Source organism: Schistocerca serialis, chromosome 2, assembly GCF_023864345.2.
Source record: "Schistocerca serialis cubense isolate TAMUIC-IGC-003099 chromosome 2, iqSchSeri2.2, whole genome shotgun sequence".
Classification (NCBI taxonomy): domain Eukaryota; kingdom Metazoa; phylum Arthropoda; class Insecta; order Orthoptera; family Acrididae; genus Schistocerca; species Schistocerca serialis.
This window is the reverse complement of record NC_064639.1, coordinates 1,019,942,700-1,019,962,213: the sequence shown is the minus strand read 5'-3', so window position 1 is coordinate 1,019,962,213 and position 19,514 is coordinate 1,019,942,700. Positions and strand designations below refer to the sequence as shown.

The 19,514-nt window shown below is 41.9% G+C and overlaps 1 protein-coding gene across 1 annotated transcript in view; it reads left to right on the top strand.

The window, feature by feature from the left end:
* The window catches only part of LOC126456597 (uncharacterized), a gene marked incomplete at its 5' end in the record, with an annotated part of 88,741 nt that overhangs the window by 27,303 nt on the left and 41,924 nt on the right, over positions 1–19,514 (top strand). Inside the window, 2 exons of the mRNA XM_050092342.1 lie at positions 3,031–3,253; positions 4,679–4,890. Of these exons, the coding sequence (XP_049948299.1) occupies positions 3,031–3,253; positions 4,679–4,890 (435 nt within the window). The remainder of the gene's footprint in view (positions 1–3,030; positions 3,254–4,678; positions 4,891–19,514) is intronic.

Below are 19,514 nucleotides of genomic sequence, written 5' to 3'. Positions count from 1 at the left end.
TAGTTTTAAAAATGGTTTCATAACGAAAAATTTGCTGAAAAATTTTCAACCCCTTGAATATCCAAAACATTGAAACACTATTTTTTGTATTTGTGATCGGGAAGTGAAATATCATTTTCATTGTGTAGCTTTAAAAATGTCTTAGTGGTAGTTTAATAATATTTGTTTAAAAAACATTTTTCCACCCCCTGTTTCACCCTCATAGCGATTAAATTTCCAAAAGTACTGAAACAAGTTTTTCTCCATTTCTCATCGAAAAACTAAACACTAATTTTTGTACTTGTAGCGTCAAAACTTCCTTAATAGAGACGTATTTTCAAGAAAGCCTTTCGTCCCCTATCTAACGCCATTAGGGATGGAATAAAAAAAAATCCTTCCGTAAACAACACCTACAGTATAAGCTCAACGTCCTCTCCAGATTTTAAGTTTCTATCCTTGGCGTTTTGGGCTGAGCGTTGATGGGTCAGTCAGTCAAGATATTTCCTTTTATGTATAAAGATTTACGACCATCTCCTTACATAAAGTATGAAAACGTAACAAATAGCCAATGTAACTACAGGAAAAAATAGAAGCGGCGAAAAATAGCGGTATTTCCACAGTGAGAGGTTGCTAGTAAGACTGGGACCACAATGCTTTAGTGACATATTATCCGTTTCGGCTGATAGACAATAAAAGATAATGTACAATAAACATAACGAGTGTTACAGCAAGCTTTGTTATCCTTGATGTACTTTTATCTGTCTCTTCTAAAGGCTAGTAAACACTATGATATGCCTGATAAAAATGTCCGGTATGATATTTAAAACTAGCTATTTATATGCGTCAATAGAACAATATCTACTCTACACGTTAGTCTTGTATTCATCATGTTTCAAGACGCACAAAAATTCTACTCCCGTCTTGTAGCAAAATGGTAAATATCCTCAATGTTGCGTACACTCTGTCTATAAACCCATTTTTTTCTATGTACACTGTGCGAAGCCCTTCATCCGCAATTTCGTGTCCAAAGACATCAGAATTAATACCTGAATGCCAAATGAAATTGCATTTGAGTTGTGGTTTCGTTATACGCTAAGATCTTGGAAGATTTTACAACAAGTATGCGAATGGGGATCGAAGCGCTGTGAGCTCTCCCCACAGCGATGGATAAGACATTTCCCTATAACATCACTTCTTGTAGAAGAGCTAGTCCAGCAAATATGCAGGAGAGGTCTGAAAGATAGTAGAAGAGCTATTGCCAAAAACAAAGCTGTAAGTGAGGGGGTCGTGAGTTGTGTTTTAATCTGGCAGGAAGTTTCAAATTAGCCCAGATTCCGCAGCAGAGTGGCAGTTCATTCACGCAGAGACTGGCCGCACCATTATACTCCTGTGTAACGTGTCTTATTCTCTAAGTCAGCGTATTTGATGTGGAGAAAGTCAACAAGAGCTGCTGATGAAATAAGATGATAAGCTTAAACATTATAACTACTTCCCACCGCGACGGTGGATGCGGCCTGGTGGCGTTGCGGGCTCGTGATGCGGTAACAGAAGTATGGAAGCGGAGCAGAGACGCACGGGGTATCACCTCAGCGAAGATACGCAAATGGGGAAATTCCTCGAGATAAGCGACTCTGACAAAGGACAGATTACTATTACGCAGATCCTGTGAACCAGTATCTAGAAAATGGCTCTGTTGGTCGAATGGTCATATGGTACTGTCGGGAGCATACATAGAAGGAGGTAGAAGGACAGTGGAACTACCACTTGGCACTAAATGGTTGAACGCCCACGATACTTCACATACCGTGGGGTTCGGAGGTTTATCTCCTTTGTAAAGAGGGACAGTTGGTGATCTGTGGTATCACTGTCGAAAGAGCACGCTGTTCGTTTCGGAGCACACAATTCATAGCACATTCTTGAACATGGAGCTCCGCAGGATACTACCCATACGTGTTCAGCCGTTGATCCAACGACATCAACAATTACGATTGCAGCCGGCACTGGATCATCGGCAGTCGAACGTCAATCAATAGAAAAGTGTGGGCTCTTCGGGGGAATCACGTTTCTGCTACACTAGGTTGATGGTCGTCTCCACAAACGTCATCATCGAGGTGAACGGCGGCTCGAAACATGCAGCGCGCCACGGACGCTGGCTGGCGGGAGTATTATTTTCCTGCGCTTTCATGCGACCTGTGGTAGTAATCGAAGACACGCTTACAACTGCGAACCGCCTGCATCCGTTCACGCTTTGTGTCTTCCCTAATGACGGTGTCATCTTTCAGCAGAATAATAATGCGTGTCTCGGAGTCAAAATCGTACTGCAGTGGTTTGATGAGCATTATAGTGAACTCACGTTGATGTCTCAGCCACCAAATTCTCCTGATGCAAATCCTATGGAACCCATCTGGGTCTGTATCGGGCGCCATCGCCGCGTACGCAAATCAGCGACCCGCTATTTACGCGAATTGCATTACCTGTGAGTAGACATCTAATGCGACATACCTCCACAAACCTACCAACAAACTGTCGGATGCCTGATAATGGTGTATTTCGTGCATAAGACGGACAAACAAGCTATTCAGCAATTGGACATAACATGTTTGATTCATCACTGCAATCCTTCAACCATTATTAGTTTCGAGTTATCGATTATCATCAGGTAACATGGAAATTAGAACCAGGTTGCATGCAATCGTTCATAATGGCTTGTTAAGAAATATGAAACAAATCGGTCTTGGGTTTTATTTTAATTATTTAATTTAACTTTACTGCTTTATTTTTATTTTTATACTACTCTAACACCTCTACGTACAAGGCAAGGTAAATAATATTCTGTTACCTGTTGGTGATCGATCGATCGAAGCTGATGGTGAATAAGGCGTTGTTTTAACAATATCTATTGATGTTTCTTAAAGATGACCTTCTTAAAATATCTGTGGTGCACGCCCTGCACAAAACAGCCCATATCGTTTAGTTGTCTTTTTACGTACGACGTGCAATGCGATTGTTAGCCATCTGGGGAATCTGAGATTAGTGACAGCGACTTTACAGGGGAAGACACGGTACGCGCGGCTGCAGGCAGCAGGTACTCCACAGTGGAGGACTGCTTCTTCCGGTCTTTGGGCCTGCTGGTGCTGCAGACGCCGGACGTGGAGCGGCGCCACACACGTGTCGTGGGCCCCACGCGCCACGTGCTGTCCTGGCTGCTGATCGCCTACCTGCTCGTCACCGCCAGCTACGGCAGCGGACTCTCCTCCGTGCTCACCGTACCAAAGTAATGCACATATCTAACCAAAGGACAAAATTACTCTCCATTTATCTGAAATTCTGGCCATAAGGCAGAGGGGGGATTCAGAGGGGTTGGGAGTTATCAAACCTCTGCTCTTTAACCTGGGATTAAATTATTTGAAAATACGAGGCGCATTCCAAAACTAAGGTCAGAAGAATCTTCAGCTGCTGAAATTCACGGTAAATTATGCCTAGTGAGTAGACGTGAAATAATCAGTATCGTACAAGTTCGAAACGGTGCCAAGAATTTCAAAATGGCCGCACAAATATTCACGATGACAGTGGAGTGGCAGGCCCAGTATTTGGACCGGCGACATCGTTGATAATGTGAACCAATAAGGTCCAAGTGATCGGCAATTGACGGTTAGTGGTCAAGCCAATGAATTCCAAAATGTGGTTCCAACATCAGTTTACAGAATTGTCTCTGAACAGGTTGGATATCACAAACCATGTGCGAGGTGGTTTCCAAAATTGCTCACTGATCAGCACAAAGACCAAAGAATGCGTAAACACACCAATGTTTGGAGCCTGATAGACAAGATGGAGATGATTTGTTTTCCCACATTGTTACAGACGACGAGACGCAAATGTCGTACACCAACAGTCAATGCACTGGCGCCATTCAAGTTCACCAAAACCAAAAAAGTTCAGTCAATCTCAGTTCTCGACTCGAAAAATGATGGCTACCGCTTTTTGGGACGAGGACCCTTCCTTTCGAGTGATTTCATGGGCCGTGTGTCAGTAATTGCAATTGACGTATGCTGTGAAAGCAAACCAATCACAATGATCCAAAATCGACGTCGCGGAAAACTGTCGTGTGGCATGGTCCTCCTACACGACAACGCACGCCCTCACACCGCTACTAACACCAAGATTAAGTTAGAGAAACTTTGTTGGGATCGTTTGTATCATCCTCCGTACAGTCCCGACCCTGCACCAAGCGACTGTTTTCTCTTCTGGCATTTGAAAATATGACTAGGTTGACGATTTCAAAACGACGATGAACTCAAGACTGCCGTTAGCAGTTGAATCAGTTCCCAGGCGGCAGACTTCGGTGCAGAGGGGTTGAAGAAGCTGGTGCAGCGTTACAGAAAGTGTGTAGGTGTGAATGACGATTACGTGGAAAATTGAAGTAGATTTGTAGTAAAATATTACTGTCAATAGAAACCTTTTTACATGACCTTATACTTTATGATCAAACATAACTTAGTGTTGTAATACGCCTCGTAATATAGAAATTAACAAGAAGAAATAATTGTGAATGTATGATATTTTATGAAATATTCCTACGGTATATTAAATAAATATTACTTGTAACATTTAAATTAATAAAGCTCACGAGGTAACGCATATTACTATGCGTCTGTGGCCACCGTATATCCTCTCAGTACACACTGCTGCTATGCTGTAGGTACGAGCCGCCCATCGACAGTGTGCGCGACCTTTACGAGAGCGGCATTGAGTGGGCGGCCACCCACGAGGCGTGGGTGTTCTCGCTCAGGGAAGCCACTCAGCCGGTAATCACTGACCTTTACCACCGCTTCCGAGTCCACAAGGAGGACGTCCTGCACGCCAGGACCGTCGCCAGAGACCTCGCATACTCCATCGAACGGCTGCCAGCAGGTGAGAGTTTGTGTGCACTTTCTGTCAAATTGTGTGCCATCTGTTTCAACCCCTCATTGCGTTTATTGTCCTCTATCTTTTCTTGTATCAAATTTTTCATTTTATTTACACTAACATAAGATTTCCTTTACTACCTAATTATCTCTTAAAAAGAGTATTGGAATAAAACAATTTTTAGAACTCGTTGCAAAGCACTGAACCCATGACAGTTTGTGATCCTACCTTGGATGCACACTCACACCTTACGTTGAGCTAGACGTTGATATGAAAACTGAAACATTTTAGAGAAGTAAGTAGAACGCTATGGCAGAAAGTAAGGAAGGAAACAATGCTGAAGTTCCACTAGAGGATGACGGTACCAGAAAGTTTTTGCGTGGATGAAGCAGGGCTTCTTACTAACAAGGACCAAATAAGAGTCGAAACCGCCGAAATGCGATTGCTCTGATCAGTGGTGGCGTGTCAGAAAGGGAAAGCAATAGAAGTGACGATATATGGTATAATTAAGCAGTTACAGCTGTAACGTCAAAAACAATAGAATATAGTCTAAATTGGAGATATCGTACAGAATGGACGAAAATGGATGTTTTCCAAAATCTGTCGACAGGCAATAAGTCTAGAGTTTTCTGTAGAATTGGCTGACCAAAGGGAAGATGTAAACATGAAGACCGTAGCAGGTCGAGAGTCCCAAAGGATGAGTATGATAAAGGTAATTCAGTGTACTGACTGACGTTCCCCAGTCTAATCGCACTAGAGTGAGTTGGAAGTTACTACGGATTTAAGATAAAAATACATTATTCTAGACAGTGTACGATGCATCTGCGACAATATATGTCTACGATGTCTCACAAGTTTTCCCGTATGGACGCGTCGGAGGCAACACTGTTCCGATCGAAGTTTCCTGAATTTGTCTGATGGATCAAGTCATGTCATCTTCCTGCTGCCTATCCTAGGGCTCCACAACTATGCTGTAGAGAAATTCCCGTATCAATCTGATGTTTCCCTTTTCTCACTTTCTTCTGTATGGTGTGACCCTCAGAGAAAATTTATTGCCCAAGAAACCCAGCCATGTTTTCGAGTCGGTGATTTGGTGACAAGTTCATGTTGACAGAAATGACTGATATTCTTTACTGAAATTTATATTCGACTAAAGTTATACATTTAGGTAAACTTCTTGTTAGGTCACCCTATTGTAGAGTCGCCAATGAACGTTTGTGTTGTAAGCTGCCATACCTTTCAGAAGTATGCCTAAATGTTCATGCAACATTATAAACACGTTTTACGCCCTGAAATGCAGACCCCGACAGTGAACATGACGCGATGACAACGCGATATGACCTACTAAATTAATTCAGAGATGGCGAACAAATCACAAGACGTCATGTGTTTTAAAAATATCCGGTAAAGGTTCGATTCGTGCTCGGAGAAATGTCTTTGCATACTGCTGACTTAACTACCTATTAACCTGGAACTAGATATTTTGTACGATGAAATATACGATTTCCGCTACCTTCGCCTCCGTCGACGTGTAATTTGAAGTCTTTAATCAACGCCTCCTGACCTGGATTGCTATAATTTCTTTCGGAAAAAAATTCCGGCAGTGCGAGCATGAGTGGCGTACCTCCTGAGTGAAGCTCTGGTCCAGTGAATAGAGGACTTTTTGCATGAGATATAGATTAAATATTCAAACGTGGAGCAAAGGCACACAAAGGGAGGTGTGAGATAATGTGCATGTGCATGAACAGGTGTAATATACAATTTAGCCGTCATGGCTACTAATAAACATCAAGTTTATTAGCCATAACAAAATTCCAGTTCCAAACTTTTAACATCTCTTCCGACCATCATGATACAAAAATGAATAAACTAACCTTACAAACTGTTTACTAATATTATATGCTTCTGAGTGAGAGAATCTGCTGGTAAGTTACATGACTTTACTTATGGTTAACTCAGAGACTGGTACCAATCAAAATGTGTTCTCCATGCAAACGAAAACAAAAACAAAGGACCACTGTTAAGCACGGGAAGAGCAAATCTTTTGCTTATCTTCACTGCTATCATGGCTTCCAGTCATATGGATGAACTGGAATGCTCGAAACTTAGTGAGTTCTCACCATTATGCTAAGGGCTGCTTGTCGAATATGCCCGTATCAAATACGCAAGTTAAATGTCTGAATACTTCTACTCCGACTTGACCATGTTGAAAGGCGAGACGAGAGAGAGTGCGTTTCATATTTTGTGAGACGAATGGCGACTTGTAAGTAGACATATCAAAAGTCCAGTTCCGAACGCGTTAGAGACCTGCTTAATGTCGACCTTTTGTCTACAGAAAAACACTTGATTACACTATATTTTACCCTTTCACTGAGAGCTTAGGGAGGAGTGTGGCGACCTTTCCCCCTCCTTTCTTGGCCCGGTCTATGGGGTGCCCTTGGGTAAAAGATCCCCGCACTTCCCTGTTTGAAAAAGACGAACCGCTCTTGTGAACAGGGAAACCATTGATAGACCGTCTGCCAATTAACAAGTGATTTACGTATAGCGCAGCTGTTCGATGCATGAAGAGAACTAAAATGACCACCTTCCAACGTTTCTGAAACGTCTGTACATACTATAAAGCCCCCGTCGTGTTTTTCTGTCTCCGTGTTGAAGGATAATCTCAGGAACTACTATAGGGATTTTGATAAGATTTTCACTAATAGGTCACAAGGAAGGTTCTGCATATAATTTATAATTATAGTAATGGTAAGTGTTTAAATATGTATTATTATCTGTTCCATGTTTAACTGACGTTTTGAGTGACATTTCATGACTAAGATGGGAACCACGAACTGGTCGGTCAAAAAAATGGCTCTGAGCACTATGGGACTTAACATCTGCGGTTATCAGTCCCATAGAACTTAGAACTACTTAAACCTAACTAACCTAAGGACATCACACACATCCATGCCCGAAGCAGTATTCGAACCTGCGACCGAAGCAGTTGCGTGGTTCCGGACTGATCGCCCAGAACCACTCGGCCAGAACTGGTCGGTCACAGAGGAGGTGTTATCTAGTGACAAAAGCCAGAAACTATATGGCTGCCACAATTCCAGACATCAGAGGAGTTTGACCAGAATCTGCACGTCTGTACGTATCTACTACACGCACTGTAATTTTAAGTCGCTGGGTCTTACTGTCTGTACATTAAGGTTAATCTCAGTGTCAGAATTTTTACATGGTTTTCACTGATTGACGGATTCATTTGGGAGCTCTGATTAGCTTATTAGTTATCCGACTACAGATTGTGCTTCCTGTGAGAAGCCGAGATTGATCGCTAGTCATGATGGAAATCGAACCACACACCTGATGTGGCACCTAGTGGTAAAGGGACCAAACATGGACTGATTAACCACATAGAAAATGTGTAACACGCTCAGTGGTACAAATGGGTGGGGAACCCTTAAACTGGTTTTCCTCTTCTGGACCGCTTCTTGACCGTGCGCCCTGTCCACACCACGGACCTGATAATCCCGCACCGTTCGTATTGTTCTGCTCCACACTGCTGCTGGCTTGTCTGAAATTATCGATCGAAATATGCAAGCGGGTTTAAGGGAGCCACTCGACGTCTAAACACAACACTGTTCTACGTCTGGTATGAGCAACTATACTCTGAGACGATATGAAATCACAGGTTGCACTGTTTATGTGGTGTCACCGCCAGACACCACACTTGCTAGGTGGTAGCCCTTAAATCGTCCGCGGTCCATTAGTATACGCCGGACCCGCGTGTCGCCACTGAGTAATTGCAGACCGAGCGCCACCACACGGCTGGTCTAGAGAGACGTCCTGGCACTCGCCCCAGTTGTACAGCCGACTTTGCTAGCGATGGTTCACTGACAAATACGCTCTCATTTGCCGAGACGATAGTTAGCATAGCCTTCAGCTACATTTGCTACGACCTAGCAAGGCGCCGTATTCAATTGATATTGAGATTCTTTTAATGTATCATCAAGAGCGATGTTCTACAAATGTGGATTAAAGTTAAGTATTCCAGAAGCTACGTACTTTTCTTTATAGCATTCATTACGTATCCTGTTTCAGACCTCACGACAGCCTGCGTGAGTTTAAGCGCGTGCCTTTCGGCTTCCTCTCATTGTGTCTAGGCTGTCTTGTCTAGACACAACAGTTTGCATTCTAAGTCATAAGTTTGATGCCAACTTCTAGATGATTATTTGTCTAGAATATTACTTGGACGAGTGTACGTGTATCCGACCACGGCGCGGATGATCGTTGATGATGCGAAAACCGAGTAATCGAACCAAAGTTCTTACACTCGCCACGCATACACAGATTTCTTTTGGTACCAGTCCTCCTTGACACTAGAAGTGATATAACGCTGTTCGTAAAGTTAATTTTTTAATTCACAATTCTCACTTGTACGAACGTCCGCGTAACCGTCGCGGCGCGGCTGATCGTTGATAATGCGGAAACGCGATGATCAAACGCACGTTCTCACGCTCGCTACAAGACACAGGCACTTGACTGCACTCGTTTATGGTAATTAATTTCTACTGATTCACATCAGTTCATTCTGGGAAACCGAACACGGTGCCGATGATTGATGCTGTGCGACACGCAACGAGACGGAATACAAATACGTTATCGGCGGCACTGCTTTGACGCACTTTCCTCTGAATCACTTCCATATTTCATCACTTTACTGTAATAGCACTTGTAGCAACACTTCAACTTCAATACTAACAATGCTCTTACATGCAGAGCTACCGGTAACACAACATACCAGCTCGACTCTGCAAACGCTTTGCCCGCAAAGGTACTCCGCAACCAAGCCAGCGATATGACAATACGCTTAAAATGCTACTTTTCAGAAACATAAAAATAAACTGGAAGCTAAAAAACATACAGAAAGCGACAGCTCTTTAATTATGCGATAACTCTGAGAAACAGATTCCCGCGAAACATCCCGGATACATGAACAAATCATTTTTTTTAACGTATGCAGACACTCGTACATCAAACATCCAAGTGTAGTTGCCCCAGTGTTTGAAGTAAAAGTTACCGGAAATATGAGCACGTGACTGAGCGCAACATAGTCGGATACAGCATTTGTAACTACTGCAACAAGAAGCTAAATTCTTTGCATTAATTAAATCCACTAGTTAAAGATCACAGTTAAATTCCGATCAATACGATCAGGGTTAATCGTAAAGGAAACCGAACAGTGAACAAGTACAAGCTGTAATCTAAACTACCGTATTCGTTGTCTCATTCCTATAACTAAGTATATTTCACGCTAGTACACAGTACACGTAGATATTATGTCTAAACTGAATAACAAAATACTTTAAATAAACATTAGCTTTGCAGTGCCATAATTTTACAGCAAAAATGGAGATTACAGCGATTGCTGGCCGGGGTGGCCGAGCGGTTCTAGGCGCTACAGTCTGGAACCGCGCCACCGCTACGGTCGCAGGTGTGAATTCTGCTTCGGGTATCGATGTGTGTGATGTCCTTAGGTTAGTAAGATTTAAGTAGTTCTAAGTTCTAGGGGACTGATGACCTTAGAAGTTAAATCCCATAGTGTTCAGAGCCATTACAGCGATTCATAAGTGCTAAATTTGAATGTAAATAAACATACGTTAGAATGAGTTGGAGCTACAGATAATCCCTTAATTCCCATAATTAAAACGTTGTTTACATATTCTGTTCGGTGCTTTCCGCAATAACTCTTTCAACTACATTAATTTAAATTGATTTAACTGCGCATGAAACATTGTAATTCTTACTCAGGGAACCGCACATTTGGATTATGTTTTACAAGCTTTGTCACTCGGCGCAAGATTCGAATTACAAGCCTATTTACTAATGATAACATTTCTAAGACATTATTCATGTCTTCTGGTGCCATGAATCTACAATAACTACATTTTAAGTGATAAACTACCTGTGACTACAGTCAGAGATTCTTTGACCAACGTTTGTTTCATGAATTTTCTGATGCTTTGCCAGCAATGGCGAATGAAGCTTCGACAATGGTTGCTACTCTTGCTGGCGAAGCGTCAGAAAAGTCATGAGACAAACGTCAGCACAAGAACTTAGACAGAAGCCAGCAAGCAGTTTATCAAGAAGTGGTCACGGTAGTCTCAATAGTTTCGTTCTGGCGATCGCTCCAAATACGCCAGATAATTTCATTGCAGCAGTTATGTCACTCCTAACGTCTGTAACATAGCTCCAAGAATTAAAATATTGATCGAATAACTGTTTGCTTTATAGTCCATTTCCGATAGGCTGGGAATCAATTTTTCGCAAAATTCTATCCTGAAAGCAGTATTACCATGAGCCATGGTTCCTTTGTTAATGACCTAACCCTATGACCTATAACAGAAATTTATATTTACTTGGAAGAAAACTGCTCAATTTTGATTAAGCTACGCTCCATTAACGTCGTTTTATTTTTGTCGGTGTTCATTTTATATTCTTGTCTCAAGACACTATACACACCGTTCAATTATTCTTCAATCTCCTTTACTGTCTATGACAGAACTAGGGTGTTATCGTTAATCATTGAAGTTTTTATTCACTATGCGTGAACCATAATTTCCTGCTTGATTAAAATTACAGATTAAATAACATATGGTTGAGGTTGCAACTTTACTTCACTCCATTTTCTACTACTGTCTCCCTATTACGTCCTTCGCCTCTTGTAAGTGTAGTCAGGCTTCTGTAAAAGTAGTACATAACCCTACTCTGCTTGTCTTTTTATCTCTAGTGTCATACTTTAGTCGACTTTAGTCTAATAAAATAATATAATGCAGCCTACTTGTAACGCAAGTTAAACAATAGTTTTCGTTGAGTGTGGCTTCTATCTGCCATATGATGAGTAACTCATGCCAGTATTCTTAAACTATGACTTATGAAACTGGTTCTGTAATATTCAGCCCTCTTAGCACCTGCCTTATTTAAAACTGGACTTACTACATTCTTTTTGATGCCTGAGAATACTTCCCTTGTCTCAAATATCTTGCGTACCATGTGGAATATTTCTGTCATAGTAAGTTCTCCCCGACATCTCGATAGTTCTGATGGATCGTCAACTAATTAAGAAACTTCTTTTCAGGTTTCCTGAGTTCTCACACTGTTCTCGCATCCAACCTTCATCTACATCCTCTTCGCTTTGCAAACTATTATTCAAATATATTTCTTACGTATTACGCTTCTGTATACTCCCTCCACCATCCAGCCATACTTCCTTTTATTAATATTGGATATCACACTTTTTATGTTGATATTCATACAGCTGCTTCTAGTAATTTAGCCGTTGGTAGCATAGTCAATCATAATTCAACGACTTTACATTTTCCTTAGCCATATCTGTTTTGCCATTTTGCACTTCCTGTCAGTCAGATTTCATCATCATCCACATTCAACTTTTGCTTTCTTGATTAACTGCTTTTTGATTAAACACCTCTTGCGTCATCAGGATTTTGTGGGCCTTGTCTTTTGGCTACTTCATCCTCCACCGCCTACACGATTCCATCCCCCCCCCCCCCCCCCCCGCCCCTCAAAGACATCTATCCTTGTTACGTTGTGCACCTTATCAGCGTTCCAGTTAACATTTGCCTACAGGCTCCTTTGAAAATCTCAACAACTACTGATTCCTTCAACAAAATTTCCTAACTTTAAGTAATTTCCTTTGTTCTAACTAGCAGTTCGTAACCTTAGAATTTTGTTAGAGTCCACATCTGCTCCTGACGTTTTGCAATTTAAGATACGCTGACAGGATTTGTCGATCTAGAAAAAGCATTCAGGAAAATGAATTGACGAAAGATGTTTGCAACTTCGAGAAAAACAGGAATAAGCTGCAGAGAGAGACGGCTTGTTATATAATATGCACAAGAACAAAGAGAGAACAATAAGACTGGAAGATCAAGAATGAACGGCTCCAATTTAAAAAAGTGTGGGACAGGAATTGAGTCTTTCAGCCCCAATGTTCAATAAATACATGGAAGGAGCAATGATAGAAATAAAAGAAGGTTCAAGAACGGGATTGAAGTTCACGGTGGAAAGATGTCTCTGGTAAGATTCGGTGACGACATTACTATTCTAATTGATGAAGAACTGCGTGATATATTGAGTAGCATAAACAGTCTGACGAGTACAGAATATGAAATGAAGGAAAGCCGGAGAAAGACAAAAGTAATGAGAAGCAGCAGAAATGAGAATAGCAATAAATTTAACGGAAGAACTGGGGATCAGGAAGTAAAAGAAGTTAAGAGATTCTATTGACTTGGAAGCAGAATGAACCATGACGGCCGAAGCACGGAGGACATAAAAAGCAGACTAGCAGAAGCAAAGTGGGAATTTCTGGCGACGAGAAGTCTAGTGGTTCAAACATGGGCTTTAATTTGAGGAAGTAATTATGAGAATGTATGTCTGGAGCACCCCATTGTATGGTAGTGAATTATGGACAGTGGGAAAACGGGAACAGAAAACAATCGATTTGTTTGGGATATTATGCTTGAGAAGAATGCTGAAAATGAAGTAGACTGATAAGATAAGGAATTATGAGGTTCTCTTCAGCGGCGAAAAAATGAATGTAAGGAAAACAACGACAAAAAGAAGGGACAGGTTGACGGGCCGTTGTGATAAGGCATCAGAGATTAACCTCCGTGTTTTTTTTTTTTTTTTTTTTTTTTTTTTTATATCAGTCTTCTGACTGGTCACGACTTCCTCTCGTGTGGCAAACTCTCTCTTTATCTCAGCGTAGCACTTGAAACTTACGTCATCAATTATTTGCTGAATGTATTCTAATCTCTGCACACTACACCTCCCTCTAGTGCCGTGGAAGTCATTCCTTGATGTCTTAAGAGATGACCTATCATCCTGTCCCTTCTCATTGTCCATGTTTTCCACATATTCCTTTCCTCACCGATTCTGCACAGAAGCCCCTCATTTCATAACTTAACAGTCCACCTAAGTTTCAACATTCGGCTCTAGCACACGTATCAAATGCTTCCATTCTCTTCTTTCTGGTTTTCCCACAGTCCATGTTTCACTACCATACAATGCTGTGCTCCAGACGTACATTCGCAGAAATTTCTTCCTCAAATTAAAGCCTGTGTTTGATACTAGTAGTCTTTTCGTTGCCAGAAATGCCCATTTTGCCGGGACAGTCTGCTTTTGATGTTCTCTTTGCTCCGTCAGTCATTGTTATTTTGCTGCCCAGTTAGCAGGATTACTTAACTTCATCTACTTCGCGACCATCAATCCTGATGCTAATTCTCATTACGTTCGTCTTTTTTAGACTTATCTCAATTCATATTCTCGCTCATTAGATACAGCATATCATCTAATTCATCTTCACTTTCACTATGATATCAGTGTCATTCGCGAATCGTGTCATTGATATTCTTTCACCTTGAGTTTTAATTCCACTCCTGCAACCTTCTTTTATTTCCATCATCGCTTCTTCGATGTAAAGGTTGAACAGTAGGGGGAAGGGGGGGTGGAAGACTACATCCCTGTCTTAGACCCTTTTTAAGCCGGGCACTTCGTTCTTGGACGTCCAGTCTTATTATTCCTTCTTAGCTATTCTACATATTGTACGTTACCCCTATCTCTCTATAGCTTACCCCTACTTCTCTCAAAACTTCGAATATCTTCCACCATTCTACATTGTCCAAATCTCTTTCCAAGTCGACAAACCCAAAGAATGTGTCTCGATTTTTCTTTAGTCTTGCTTCCATTATCAACAGCAATGGTACAATTGCCTTTCTGATCCATATACCTTTTCTAAAGCCAAATTGACGGTCATCTAGCACATCCTAAAATTTCTTTTCAATTTTTCTGCCTATTATTCTTGTCAGCAACTTCGAACAATGAGCTGTTAAGCTGCGCACTTGTCAGCTATTGCAGTCTTCAGAATTGTGTGGACGATATTTTTCCGAAAGTCAGATGGTATGTCCCCAGTCTTAACGATTCTACACACCAACATGAATCGTCGTTTGGTTGCCACTTCCCCCAATGAGTTTAGAAAATCTGATGGAACGTTATATAGCCCTTCTGCCTTATTTGATCTTAAGTTTACCAAAGCTGTCTTAAATTTTGATTCTAATGCTGGATCTCCAATCTCTTTTAAATCGACTCCTTTTTCTTCGTCTATGTCATCTGACAAACTTTCCCGCACACAGAGGCTTCCAGTTTATTTTTTCCACCTACCACCCCCCCCCCCCTTTTTCTTCCGCATTTAACAGTGGAATTCCCGTTGAACTCTTAATGTCCCCTGCTTTGCTTTCAATGTCACCGAAGGTTGTTTCGACTTTCCTGTATGCTGAGTCAGTCCGTCCGACAATCATTTCTTTTTAGTTTTTTTCTCATTACTCTTGCAGCCATTTCGTCTCAGCTTCCATGCACTTCCTATTTGTTTCATTCCTCAGCGACCTGTATTCCTGAATTACCCTGAACATTTTTGTGCTTCCTCCTCTCATCGATCAACTGAAGCATTTCTTCTGTTACCCATGGTATCTTCGCAGTTAACTTCTTTGTACCTATGTTTTTCTTCCCAACTTCTGTGATTGCCGTTTATAGTGGCGTCCATTCCTCTTCAACTGTACTGCCTACCGAGCTATTCCTTTCTGCTGTATCTATAGCCTTGGAGAACTTCAAGCGGTTCTTGTCAACCCCTAGTACTTCTGTATCCCACTTCCTTGCATATTGATCCTTTCTGACTAATCTCTTGAACTTACGAATCTCAGCCTACTCTTCATCACTACTTCATTGTGATACGAGTCTACATCTGCTCCTGAGTACACCTTACTGTCCGTTATCCGATTTCTGAATCTCTGTTTGACCATGATGTAACCTAACTGAAATCTTCCTTTACCATGCAGTCTGTTCCAAGTATACCTCCTCCTCTTGCGATTCTTGAACAGAGTATTCGCTATTACTAGCTAAAATTTGTTACCACAGAACTCAATTAGTCTTCCTTCTCTCTCATTCCTTGTCTCAAGCCAATATTCTCCCGTGCCCTTTTCTTCTACTCCTTCCCCTACAACTGCATTCCATTCCCCCATGACTACTAGATTGTCATCTGCTTTTATATACTGTATTACTTTCTGAGTATCCTCATATACTTTCTCTGTCTCTTCACCTTGAGCTTGCGACGTCGGTATGTACACCTGAACTTCGTTGTCGGTGTTGGTTTGCTGTCGATTCTAACGAGAACAACCCTGTCACTGAACTGTTCACTGTAACACACTCTTTGCCCTACCTTCCTATTCGTAACCAATTCTACACCATTTATACAATTTTTCTTCTACTGTTGGTATTATCCTATACTGATAGCACCAGAAATCCTTGTCTTCTTTGCATTTCACTTGACTGACCCCTCTACTATATCTAGATTGAGCATTTGTATTTCCCTTTTCAATTCTTCTAGCTTCCCTGCCCAGACTCGTAGAACGTTATCCTTTCGTTGATGCTGATTATTCAGTATTTTTTGCTTGGTCACCTTTCCCTTGGTAACACCCTCACGGATAGCCAAGTGAGGGACTATTCCGGAATCTTTTGCCATGGAGAGATCATCATGACACTTTTTCAATTACAGGGCACATGTCCTGTGGATACAGTAGTTTCCTTCGGCATCCTCATGCCGTTGTTCATTGCAGATTCTTCTGCCTTAAGGGGCAGTTTCCCACCCCATGGACAAAAGAGTGCCTCAAACCTCCGTCCGCTCATCCGCCCTCTTTGGCAAGGCCGTTGGCAGACTAAGGGTGGCTTCTTTTGCCAGAAGTCTTCGGGCGCCAAATGCTGAGTGTTAGGCCTCATCAAAATTTAAGTTGAGGCGGGTTTCAAACCCGGGACCGATGACGTTTTCATTAGTACCCCTAGACCACGTGTTACAGCATGGTATTGTATAGGGTAGCAACTATAGGTGAAGACGGACTTGAATACATGTAGCGGGCGTTTAGATATACTAATGATGGCCTTTGCCTGACTGAAATCAGAGACGCCATTTTGGGAGGTGATTGCGATTATGTTGCATGAATATAAGATAAGTCCTGTTACTCTTTTCCTAGCTCTCTAGCCCTGAACAGACGTAACACTGATGTACGTAAGAGAGAAAGTCATCCGGCAATGTGCACTAAAACGCTGGTAAAATACCTCTTAATGTGTTTAATCTGGTAATGGAAAGTGTGTAATGCGATTATCCGGCGTAATCTCCTCTTACCTTGGCAATGGGAATCGCTCAGTACTGAAGCAAACTAGAAAAAAAAAATAACGTGTGAGCAAACAGGTGGAGGGTGGGATAACAATGTCGCTGACTGCCAGAATCAGCTTTAAACACTGGTTCGCAGAAATGAAGTGGCAACCACAAAAGCGTGTTTTGAGTTACCGCGTGTAACGTGTCTGGCTAATTTCAAAGACAATACAATTAATTCAGTAGACGAATGTTTGCAGCAGTGCATACGGAAAAACTTGTCCCAAGTATATGGCGTATTTTAAGGGGAAAAAGGCAGATAACCGTGGCTTAGTACTTTCTTCCGCTATCCTACACGCGTTTCCGTACACGTGTGACCACACATACGCACATTTTCGATTTGAGTGCTGAATGGTACCCGAAGCCGTACGTTTCACACTGTTGTTAGCGACGCAGTGGCTGCGAAATCAAGCATGATCGCCGTTACGATAGGATTTCAGACGGTCGCTACCCGAGCCGAAAGCCGCTCTTCTCCACTGTGTGTTCGCTCTCCCGCACACAGCGTGAATTACGCATGCCAGCTGATTGCCTTGCATATGGAGGCGCGCCTGCCGAAATTGCTGTAACACAATAGCGCGGGATCCTCAGCAAGCCTCTAACCAATAGCAGAACTCGCAAAATATTTATCAGCGGGAAATTTTTTACGTCCAGTTTCATATGTACATGTCAGAAAGTTTGAAATCCAGTAGCACCTACCAACAAAAAGTCGAGCCATTTGAAGACACATTACAGCTATATTTTTGGCTTATAACGATGTTTCCAGCCATGCAGAGATCGGTGTATTATACATGGTGTTTCAAAAAGATTCATTCGATTTCACTGTAATATATCTTCCATATCAGTTCAGATGGATACTTGGGTTGCATTTTAACTTGGGAATGATCTACAGAGATTCAATTTTAGAAGACCATTTGCCGGCCGCGGTGGCGGAGCGGTTCTAGTCGCTTCAGCCTGGAACCGCGCGACTGCTACGGTCGCAGGTTCGAATCCTGCCTCGGGCATGGATGTGTATGATGTCGTTAGGTTAGTTAGGTTTAAGTAGTTCTAAGTTCTAGGGGACTGATGACCTCAGATGTTAAGTTCCATAGTGCTCAGAGCCATTTGAACCACTTTTTTTAGAAGACCATTTGATTTTATTAAGGTCTCTTCTTTATGTACATGCAGTATAAAGCCTACCTTTTTTAAAATTATATTTGCGATCAATGTGTTACTTTATCTTTCAGTTTTCAGAAGCAATCTTTGTGTTCTTAACTGTCCACAGTACAAAATACTGACGATAGTCTCGTCTCACACTCTTGCTAAAAGTCTGGTTTTTTCTGTTGCTACACAGCGTCACCATTCATCCAGTTGCTGAGAGGAGCGCTGGAGACGGAGGGACACATTGAGAGCGTTTTTCAGAATTCCACAGAGAAACTCACATCCCAAGAGAGTAGTTAACCTCGGAGTTCAATGGAGCAGTGCGAGAGCCGTACGCCCCGTAAAACTTAACCGCAGTTAAGGCAACTCATTGTTAGGAAATGCCCTCACATGCATCTGCCAGTGTGGTTGTGCCCTGTCCTGCTGAAATGGAGAAGACTCAATGCCTTTTATTACTGTGTTGACTCCATTCGACGAATGAGCGAACACTCCACCAGGTAGACCCATACGAGCAGTCATAGAGATGTGCCACTTACAACTGGCGTCAATGTAAAGTCTTAGTTACGAAGTTAACATTCAGCCCAAGTTTCTTCCTTAATTCAAGTACAAAATATAGTTTCGTGAAATTGGTTGAATGTTTCTGAAACACTTATTATAAATGATGTCTAGAAAGTAATGCACAACATTTTTTCTTCAAAAATTCTTCACTGAAGATAATGAGAATTACACACACGAATGAATGGTGTTTTACTTACACACCCTATTTTTCCACGTAATCTTCATCCCGTTTTATGGCTTTTCCCCAGCGCGAAACAAGGGCGTTTATGTTCTGTCAGTACCAATTCTTGTCCTGGTGACGGAGCCAGTGCTTCACTGTGTGAATCATCTCCTCATCGTCCTCAAAATGCCTTCCACGAATGGCATCGTTTAATGGTCCAAACAAGTGGAAGTGTGAGGGGGCTAGGTCAGGTGAGTCAGTTGTGAAAGCCGTGGATGGTCTCCCCGACCGCTGCAAATCGTGGAGCTCCGCCGAACGGCTTTCTGATGACCTCACCCTCCGTGCCCAGCGACTAACTGTACTTCTGTCGACAGCAGACGCTCCATAGACTTTTCATAAACGTTTGTGTGTGTTCCCCACAGTTTCCTTCTCTGCAGTGAGAAATTCAATGACGGCACGTTGCTTGTAATGTATTTTTTTTTCAATTCTTTATTGAAGATAATGAGAATT